Source organism: Diplotaxodon limnothrissa, linkage group LG11, assembly GCF_057381915.1.
Source record: "Diplotaxodon limnothrissa isolate DT_005_m linkage group LG11, D_limnothrissa_male_GT1.1, whole genome shotgun sequence".
NCBI classification, from domain to species: Eukaryota; Metazoa; Chordata; class Actinopteri; order Cichliformes; family Cichlidae; genus Diplotaxodon; species Diplotaxodon limnothrissa.
The window spans coordinates 16,053,322-16,064,228 of record NC_140606.1 but is presented as its reverse complement, the minus strand read 5'-3'; the positions used below and the strand labels follow the sequence as shown (position 1 = coordinate 16,064,228).

At 37.6% G+C, this 10,907-nt stretch overlaps 2 protein-coding genes across 5 annotated transcripts in view; one reads left to right on the top strand and one right to left on the bottom strand.

Moving 5' to 3' along the window:
- Nucleotides 1-266: 266 nt before the first annotated feature.
- On the bottom strand, nt 267-3,972 carry LOC146622523 (C-C chemokine receptor type 3-like). The gene is made up of 4 exons (XM_085365199.1): nt 3,897-3,972; nt 2,395-2,497; nt 1,354-1,494; nt 267-1,255 (listed from the first exon to the last, which is right to left on the bottom strand). Exons 2-4 carry the CDS (start codon nt 2,399-2,401, stop codon nt 360-362), a joined length of 1,044 nt encoding a protein of 347 aa, XP_085221325.1. The 5' UTR covers nt 2,402-2,497; nt 3,897-3,972; the 3' UTR covers nt 267-359.
- Nucleotides 3,973-7,690: 3,718 nt separating this feature from the next.
- cobl (cordon-bleu WH2 repeat protein) overlaps nt 7,691-10,907 on the top strand; it is a 70,909-nt gene continuing 67,692 nt past the window's right edge. For all 4 annotated transcript variants that reach the window (XM_085366264.1, XM_085366261.1, XM_085366266.1 and 1 more), the window contains exon 1: nt 7,691-8,102. In XM_085366264.1, coding sequence (XP_085222390.1) covers nt 8,074-8,102 — 29 coding nt within the window. In that variant the 5' untranslated portion in view covers nt 7,691-8,073. The remainder of the gene's footprint in view (nt 8,103-10,907) is intronic.

Below are 10,907 nucleotides of genomic sequence, written 5' to 3'. Positions count from 1 at the left end.
CGATATGTTTATCCTACATAGCTGTTGAATAAAAACATGCATGAAGAAAATAGTTTCATTTTACACCATCAGCAAAAAAAACCTCATTCCATAGTTTAGAAAGGACTTGAGAATCTGTAAAGCAGACAGCAGTGCTAGCAGGTTACAATCATTTCAGAAGTAATGAGCCTTTAAATCTGAAATCTTACAGTCAAAACAATACTGAAAATTCAACATGGTGAGACACAGGTGAAGAAAACTGCTATGTGGCAAGTGGGAGTGACCAAATTAACAAAACAAATCACTGAAACATGAATAAGATATGGTCTGCAGTAATAACAGGGTGAAACATTCATGTCAAACAATCCTCCCTACACCTTCTACATGATATAAGTGGAGGTGACTTCAGAGGACTTGGAAATAACTGAGCTTCTCCTGAATGAGCTGTCTGGAAGATTCCTGATGCCAGGCACAAAATTTTTCAGCAGCTTCAAGGCCCTTCTCATAAACTTCTGTCCCACAAATGCATATATGATGGGATTCAGACAGCAGTGAGTGTAAGCAAACGCCTCAGTTACTACCACTGACAGCCTTACATTTTTGTACCAGATGGGATCACGTAGGATTTTTCCTTTTTCCTGAAGAAACTTCAAGAAACGGGAAATGTTATATGGAGCCCAGAGCAAGAAGAATGCAACCACTATGCAGATGATCAGCTTGACAATGCGGTGCTTCTTTGCGGTCCTCATGTTTACCAGTGTGGGGATGATCCTGGAGTAGCAACCTACCATCACCAGCATGGGAATCACGAGACCCAGCACATTTGTGGTGAACAGGTTGTAATGCTTCCAGACTTTCTTCTCCTCGGGATAGTTACATCCAAACTTCTGAGACTCGTCCTTTGTTTCCTGTGTGAAGATAAAATCCGGCAGAGATACAAACAAGCTCAGCGTCCAAACGAGCACGGTCAGAATGATGGCTGCCCTCATTGTACGATAACGTGCCACCCTGTGAGCGTGCACGATGATTACATAACGGTCCAGCGTCATGACAACCATGAAGAAGATGCTGCTGAAGAAGCCAGTCTGGTGAGAGCCGGACAACAAACGGCACATGAAGTCTCCAAAAGTCCACTGGCCGACCCTGGCATAGTGAGAGTAGAACGGCAGCGTGAAGACGAAGAGGAGGTCAGAGAGAGCCAGGTTGAAGAGGCAGATGTCTGTCAGGTTGCTCTGATTGCGGTACTTCACCACGACATACACCACTAGTCCGTTACCTTTGGCAGAAAAAAAGAGTCGAGAATTGTATACCTTTGACACTTTCCCTCCAATGTGTAAACACAACTGTCATTCCCATAGTAGAAGACACACCTACCTATGAAGCCCAAGGCAAAAACCAAACTATAGAGAGTGGATAGAAACACTTGGCTGAAGACCTGTACATCACTGAAATTGGTAGGAGCGTAGTCGCCTATACCATTTTCATAGTCCTCGTAACTGTACAGTGTGGTCTGTTCTGTAAAGAGAGTTATTATAATTGTTTTATTAGTAGTAGTAGTAGTCTTATTTTTTGTTATTATTATTTACACACATACTACAAAAATTAACCATCCAAATTAGGTTATATTATCACACATTATCAAGCATTTTAATTTAAAAACAACAACAAAACTGGTGAAAAAAGTTGCAATGTAAGTTGAAGACCACTGTTGCTGTCACGTCAGTTTTTTTGAAAGGAGTTTTTTTTTCTATTTCTAAAAAAAAAAAAAAAAAAAATACCAATAGTAATCAGTTCAGCTCTGTTGTATTAGGTTTAAGTCAAGTGATAACGGAGATTATTGAGCCACCTGCTGGTTATTACAAGTACTCCAATTGTGGGAATGTGAACAGAGTTTAAACTTTAGTTCGCCATTGTAGCTGATTTTAATCCAGATCACATTAAGCTAAAAGCACAAATACCACCATAAACCTATAAACCTTAAACCACTAACCTTTCATTATGGTCTTTTTCTTTATTTTAGCATTTTGTCTTACATGGACATTTTAATTAATGGATTATTTAATATGATTAGCATCATTTTATAATAATATTTTTTACATTGTCTCAATCAGCAGATGCATGTTTGCAGATCAAAGAAAATATAAAAGGTTTATTAAGGTGAACTTCAAAGATATCGCAGCAGTGCATTTATTTCTTACACTTTTACAAACAATTTTTCGAGCACAGTGTTCTCAAATAAAATGTTATCTAGATCAAATATGGAAAGAGAAAAAAACAAGTATTTGCCGTATTACAGCATTTGAATTTAAATTCTTAAAGCAATGCATACAGACTTACCATTACACATTATAACACAAAAAAATTGTTTATACTGCAAATATCCCAAATTCGGGATTAATGTTAAAATATATTCACCTGACATAGTGATATCTCAGTGATGGCTAATCCAACCAAGTAGAGTCAGGAATTACGCGTCAAGGCTCGTTTTTTCCCCCCTCTGTTGTTGATGCGACGATAGCTTTAGATGTGGAGAGATAAATAACAGTCTTAATGCTGCAGTCTGATAATGAGTAGTACTGAAGCAGAAGTGCAGATGTCGTTTCCTGTACGTCCTTGGGTGAGATCTTTATCAGTTTAAACTCTGAGCTTACCATCTAGACACCCAAAAATAATTCAAGAACAGCACAGCATATGATTACACACATTTTCACACCTTTAGAAAACAGCCGTTAGTTTTTGCTTAAAGGCCCAAACAGTTTGTCATTAACGTTTTGAAATGCATGTTGCTATTCGTGTTTTCCAGTTTCATAAAATGTTACTCTTTTTAAAGTTCCTTAAAGTTAAGGTAATTATTTATCTGTTTTAATCAGACAGGTTTGCAGTATCTGGTTATCTTTTGGTTTGCCACATTTCCTGTCACATTTTGCAGCTTTGAATAAGAAATGTGCACGCATTAAATATTAGCATTTGTTCAAGACTTCTATCCAGAGTTAGCTTTAAGAGTTTCCTCTTAAAAAATTAATTAAGTAAAATTAATTTTAAAAAGGTTTTATTTAGCCCTGCGACAGACTGGCGACCTGTTCAGGGTGGACCCTGCCTCTCGCCCTATGACATCTGGGATAGGCTTCAGCGCCCCCCCTGAAAAGGATAAGCGGGAACCAATGGATGGATGAAGTTTTTATTTATTTATTTATTTATTTATTTAATGGGCTGCACTATTAAAAGGCAAATTAGAGATTTTTTTTACAAATTATTCTATTTTAGCTTCCATATATATATATATATATATATATATATATATATATATATATATATATATATCTTCATATGTCTTTATTGTCGTTTTGTTTTGATTTTTTGTTTTGTATTGTTATTAAAATATTAATAATATTAAAATATTTTTTCCCTTGATCTTGGTTTCGTTGTACGTCTCTGGTGCATATTTATGACTCTTTATAGAGCGATTCTTGCTATTTTATGCATGGTCTTTATCGTCCTCTTGTGGTGAAAAACTCTAAAAACATGCAACTCGTGCTGTGCAGTTATATAACGTATTTACGCAGTAGTAGCTCCACGTCTATTAAAGCGCGGTGTTCTTCGAGACAAAATCGGCAGCAATGGATAGAGTCATTGAGGTGAATAAAGTTTTCTTTTCGGTGAGGAAGTGAAATTGTTTTTTCCCTGTCTAATGGAATCTGGGCAGTGTCATGATGTGTTTTTAAGAAATGGAACGATAGCCTGAATGAAGTTAACTCTAAGCTTAAAAAAAGAAAAAGAAGAAGCTGAGCATAGGTCCAAGAGATAAAAGTGCTTTCCACAGTGAGATCAAAGGCATAAAAGGTCAGGACGTGTCATATTGTATGGAATGACAGGACCCAGATGCTGAACAGGGAGATGTTAATACGCAGAAAACGCACCTTTATTTTGGAAGTTGGAAAATCCAAATATGCAGAGTCCAAACAAAATCCAAATGCTGGAAAAAAATTGCAAACTGAATCCAAGAAACAGGCAGGCAGCACACAAGTGAGGTTACTGAAGAATACAACAGACGCCACATATAAAACCAAAGACAGACACGCCTGTAAGTGAATACATGTGCAATCAGGAGGAGGACTGTCACAGGGAAATAACATACAGGAAGTAAAATTTGGGACAAGACACACGAGATACAAGCTAATAAAGTAAAACTGGGAGTAACCCTGAGGTCAGAAAAGTTCTTAATAATCACAAAATCCAAAACTGCCACAAAAAAAGACAAAGAAAATAAGAACAGGGAACAGGAGAGGCTGGAGGACAGGGAATTTGTGTCTGTATTTCAGTCTGTGTTTTTTGTGAAACATTCTGTGTGTGTATTCAAATGTATTTATGCCTAGTATATTGTTACTAACTAACAAACAGACAGACAAACAGATCGATGACATACTTCCTCCCAAACGCTTGATTGCAGGGGAGAGAATTGCCACCAAGCATTATTAAATAAGTGTCAACAAGTCTGCTTCCCTTCAGGAACCCCTGCCCACCTTCTACTCAACGTCACAAAGAGGAAGGAAAAAGCAGACAAGGTCATAGATAACAAAAACCGCTATATAGCAGATTCTGGAGAGACACTGATCCTCGCGTTGTTCTTTGTTCTTTGCAAACAATTTCCAATCAGAGTAGTACAAGGATAGAAAAAAAAGTAGGTGACAGTGTTTTGGATTCAAATCCCTACAGCAATGTGTACACCCTTAAGCTTTACACATTAAAGTGCAAACATATTTCCAAAATCATGCAAAACATCACACTGCATATATTTCAAACACTGTCAAAATGTATTCACCTACCTGACTTAGTGATATGACTGGATGACTGGATGTGTAAAGCGCTTTGGGGTCCTTAGGGACTAGTAAAAGCGCTATACAAATACAGGCCATTTACCATTTACCATTTTTGCACAGTGTACCAGGCACTCTTTTCATAATGAACTTGTATCTACTTCTTCTATCTACTTCTCCAATATTAGGGGAGCTCACACACGAGGGATTACCCTGGTTATTTATATCAACATGTTGGAAACTTGCTTTCTGGGCTCTATTTCCAGGAAACAAGTTCATCAAATTTTGAGTTTAAAACAGCTTAAAAATAAACCCTGAGTTCAGCAACTCTCAGTTCAGCAACTCTCAGTTGCTGAACTCAGAGCTTTTCTTGGAACAGGAAACTGTTCCAAGAAAAGCTCATCAGAGTAAGTTGAATCAATTCTGAGTAGTAACCCTGGCACATGGGTGAGTAGGGAAATAAAGAACCCAGCATTCACCAAGGCAACACCATTTTAATCCAATGGGCAGAGGACATGTTTAATTTTTTAATAATCATGATTATATTTAGATACATATTATAAAGACAATTAAATCTTTATAACTAAGTATATGTGGGTGACAGAAACTGATGATAAAAATGTGGAGAAACAGATCAGACAGATCATTGATGGACCTGTGATCTGCCCTCAAGTCCGTTTTTTAGTTAAATAAAAACAGTTTGTACTACAGTTCATGATTATTCCAGTGTTTGAGTAATTATTTAGTAACATTTTAATCTACTGATGGAATATAGCAGCCTCCCTTTTTTTAAGACAAGAATTTCTTTATTTTTGTTATTAATGGATAAGAAATGCTTAATAGGATTTCAAAGAAACTGCTTGAATTTCCCACACTGTAACCATTTTTAATCTGATCTAATGTCAGCCTTAACTGAAAAATAATGGCTCACTCACACCCATAGTCAGAATTCAGTCATTGTTTCACATTTAACTGAAAAAAAAAAGTTTTTCAATCGTTAGTTTCAACGGTAAAGGCAAGCATGTTTTAAGAAATAGTTTAGCTTTGACAGAGTTATTTCAGTAGTTTGGGGGGGATGATCTGTTTAAATAAAGACTGCAGATCGTGTCGAGAAAAATCAGGCTGTTGTGAATGAATCTGGACAGGATGACCTGCATCTAGGTCTTGATATGATATTAGTTGTGGATTTGTCCTGCTGTGCAAGACTCAGACCTGGACACAGTTTCCTTATGAGCTGCTTATGAGCTGTCATAGGTAGTCTTTTCTTCTGAATGTTTGTCACTCCTTCTCATGAATCGAAGTGATTCTACTGCTTTATGAAAACTTGACCTAAATCACCATTGCAACTAATATAAGACAAATCTTATGAGTCTAAAAGTTCACCAGGCCAGTGTCACTATATACCATCGTAAGTGCCTTGAGTCAACTGTTGTTTCCATTTGGTGCTATATGAGTACAATTGAATTGATTTAAAACTAAATTAACCCTGACAGTGAATATTTATTTGATGTATTCACCTGACTTAGTGATATCTCACTGATTGCTCTTCAAATTAGTAGAGTCAGGAATTACGCTTCACAGCTCCTCATGTGATGCTTTCAGATGTGTACAGATGAATTATCACTCTTAAAGTCTGCAAGTACAAGGTGTGCAGAAATAGAGGTGCCAATAGAGTTTCCTGTTTGTCTAGAAGTGAGAATTACCAAACAACTATCAAGCAAATCTGGCAAACAACACATAACATGTGGTTACACACCTTATTCACATCATGAGAAAAGGACTGTAGTTTTTCTTTTTTTTTTTCTTTTAGCTTAAAGGCTTAAAGAGGAATTTTTATTGTGGCTATAGGTGGACTTGTTATTATTGTTCAAATACTGTTTGTTTGTTTGTTTGTTTGATTGTTATTTTGTTTTAGCCTGCACACGTCCAGCTTCACTTTCCTTTTTCTTTTTCATCTTGTTCCTCTACTACTTCCTCTTCTTCCTCTGCTTCATATCATACATTCCACATAAATATCTTTATAAACCGTTTAGTATAGCCAGTGTACCCACAGAAAGTCTACTCTTAACCTAATAAGACCTATAACTTTTATAATGTTTAAAGTAGAGTCGCTGAGTGATTACTGTATGGTCTATGGTGACCTCTTGTGGTGGACAGTTTTGACTACATGTCTACGCTTTCTCGTGGCACAAAGCATGCTGGGAGAAAAGGTTTGAATTGTCATTGCAGAATTTAAATAAAGTATTATCACCTAGAAGCTACGACTCAGACTTTGGCGGCTGTAGACCTGACATCAAACAAAATATAACAATAATAATAATACATCATATAGATAGATAGATAGATAGATAGATAGATAGATAGATAGATAGATAGATAGATAGATAGATAGATAGATAGATGTGTGTGTGTGTGTGTGTTAATTGGAGTTCATATTGCTGTTTGTACACTTGTACACACGCTATGTTGTTATATTTTGTGTTTTGGTAGTAGGCTATTTCTATACGGTATTCGTAACGACGCTCTCCAGTTGGCGCTGAATGAAGTCCCGATGAGGATAATTGACATTAGATCTGCTGACGAAAGCGGGCTGAAGAGAATCTCGGCAAAGTAAGAGTATGTAGATAACGGAAATCGCTTGGGATTCCTTTCTAAATAAAAGCGTTAATGCTCTTTAAGCGCTACAAGACTGTCCTCACGCGAGGTACAGTAGGGAAAAATAGCACAGTTATAACGTAGATGTTTTCTGTGGAGCTAATATATATCCCTCATTAGAGTCGCACAAAGACGGAAAGACTTTGAAATGAGCGTTTTCAAAAGGAAACCTTTAGTTTGGAAGGACATCCCGGTAGTCTTTTTAATGGTTCAGTTGACTTGACAACTTCGCGAAGGGATACGAAGATTACAACAAGTGGATATGACAAGTTACTCAGTCCGAATGACTCAGTAAGAATGTTCAGCATGGATAGACTATAACTTAAAAATAGTGAGCAATAGTGTTAATGTTGTTAGGTCGTTGCTAGCCTCCGGGGACAGTTTGCGGCTGGTATGCTTCAGCTCACAGCAGACTGACTCATCTTTGCACACTGTCACTTGTTGTGCACTCTTATAGACAGTTTTTCCCTGTTAGAGTTATACTAGAAAATTTGCCGACTATAAATTATTGTAAGTATGATGCTAAAACTCGCAGGTGACAACATCATGGTTAGCCACCGAGTCTGAGTAACAGCGCATTTTGGGAGCGAGCCCCGCTAATCTCAAGTTGGAGGCAGTCTCAGCGATGAGCGCGTCCTCAAAGCCGCCTTTAGGGTAAGTAGCCCATTTCTAAACAAACACTCGACACGCCAGACTATTTACAACTCAGTTCGTGTGAGTGTTTTTTCTTCTGATTGTTTACGTAAGTTTCTGGATAATTGTAATAATGTCAGCTGGGAATTCGCCTTGGCTGAATAACAGTCTCTAATTTCTAGTCTTACTATGAAAGCCATAACCTACTAATGGGTTCGGTTCTAATGTTCCCGCGATATTATAGGGTGCTATTTGTTATAAGTTTGTTTTCACGGCAATGAATTATTGTAGATAGGCCCGTTGCCCATTCAAGTGTATATGACTGCCCAGTAATAACACACAGCCTATAGTCAGCACCGACAACAGAGAGTGTTCCAGCAGCCCAGTCTGTTTGCCACACACATAGAAAAAACCATGAGCGGCTTAGAAGCACATAATATTTTAACTGTGTCCTTGGTGTTTCATGGAGAGACATTAATCAAGATCTGGTGCTGGAACAGCAACAACTGTGAACTGTACTTTCCAAAGGCTCCTTTTAATTGTGTAGTTTGGGTGGGGCCGCCAGTTGCATATTGAGCCTGCCATTTAAAACCAAACATAAACTAAATGCAACCTGATTATCCTACATGTTATGAGAACTTATATTAGGGCACACTCCAACAGATCATACCAAGTAACTCCTTATCATCTACTGTACATTTGAATGCCAAAACATGCTATTGTTGACGACAGAGTCCACACACTATGATTGCAGGTCTTAGTCTTTCACATGTTGTTGTGCTACAAGCGGATAAAAGTAAGTGTTTTCCACCCTAAAAGCAGTATTGCTGATTTATATTTACCAGTCTGTTTGTTTTTGTTGTCCAGGGGTAGAAAGGCAAGATATAAAAGGCCAAATTATAGCCTTCATCTGCCTATGTTTTTAATAATATGTCATAATAGTCAGTGTCTGTTTTTTTTGTTTTGTATTTTACTGGGTGGTCAGCAAAAGAAAATTAGTGTGCAATGTCCTGGTGAGCTGCTCTGTCCTTCAGCATCATTATGTGGTACTTGGGTGCTAATTATGGTCATACCTGTGTACTTGAGAGCACCTGTCGTTGACCTTGTCAATTCTGATCTAATTTAGATGAGTCATACCTTTTACTCAGCGGGACACCATAAAAATGCCATCGTCCATGTGCTGTAGTTATGTAGTAATAGTTCACTATCGTATAAACAGTAAAATGTGATGTTCTTCAGGGGAAATACCAGCAACACTTGATAGTGTTGATGAGGTGAATAAAATTTTGGTCTTTTCTTTTTTCTCCTGCTGTGACCTTTAAAGCAAAGGTTCCTTTAACCAGATACTCTTAATTACAGTGAATCCAGACTCTTAAGTGCTTGTTGGCCAAATTATAAAGCGCACAGGTCACGGAGGTAGCTGGCAGTGGAAGCAAAATGGCTTTTTATCTGCTCTTTATGTGACAGGTATTCCCATTTAAATCTACCTTGACAACTTTTGTTCTGTGATCTCTCTTTCGTCATCACACAGGGAGTAGCTACTTTACTACGTAGTGCCGCCCTCGTGAAACACAGCTCATAAAACTGCATTAACATGCAGCACAGTCAAACAGTCTGGGAAGAGACTGTTGATTGTTTTTCTTCTTTTTTTTCTTTTTTAAACTTTTGTACCTGGCTAGTGAAATCTGAGCATGTGCATGTTTGATTGTGTATCAGTGCTTACAAAGCCTGTTTTTATCAGTAGTGCAAAGTTGGACTGAATAAGGCCTTAGTTCCTAAGCTTTAAAGAAAGTCTAATTAGGCATGAATATAACGTTTGATTGTTGTTGGCTTATTTTGTGCTTGTTTTTGTTTGTTTCTGTAATACTGTGAGGTCTGCAGTTTACAATATAAGATGTATAGATGACAGTTGTTGTGTAAATAAAATGAAATTGAATTGAATAATAGAAACAAATGATTTCCCAGTGAGAACGTTACAAAAAGTCAGGATGAACATTCGACAACATGTGTCCTCGTCTGAAGCAAAATAGTTTTCATTACTTAACCTCACCCTCTTTTTTTAGTGTGTGTTCATTGTATTTATACCAGACTAGTCCTCTTTCTCGAAGTCTTAATGAGCACACTGGTGTTTTCCTCTGCATGTCTGGACCTGGGGTGTTTGTGTGTCAGTAAGCGACTGCCTCTGTACTTGTTTGTGTGCCGAGCGAGGTTGAGAGCAGAAGCGTCTGTTTAATATGGCTTTATTTCATGGTCTTATGGTTAGTACACGACCCCACAGAAGCAATAAGGAAACAGCAGAGTGGCTTAAATAAATGGAGAATTAATTAAAGCAGAACCACTAAAGTAAATTACAAATTTACAGAATTCCCCACTTGTTTTTTTCTTTTCTTCCATCCTTCAAAGTGTTTTACTGAGGTGGTAGAAGTTTAATAAGAATTCTTTTCTCTTTTCTTGAGACGCCGTTGATGCATGTGACGTCAGAACCTTGTGAGTTTACTTTGGTCACATGGTTCAGTCCCCAGTAACAATCATCCACCCAAACCTCACATTTGGTCCCACTTATTAGCTGTTCAAAGGGCCTCTTGAAGCGCAAAGAGCAAAAAAAATAAAACAGCCTTACCATCGTCAACGTCCAGATTTGTGCTGCCATGTGCTTCATCGCTGGTGGGCCACACATCCTACTTTAAACACATCTGCAGTTTTTTTGGTTTATTTGTTTTGGTGCCCAATCAAAAACACACCCCCAGGAAGATGGGGTTGGAGATTTTACAGATAAATTCTGTATGCATGCATACAAATACACACACCCAGAGGTAATTACTGCAT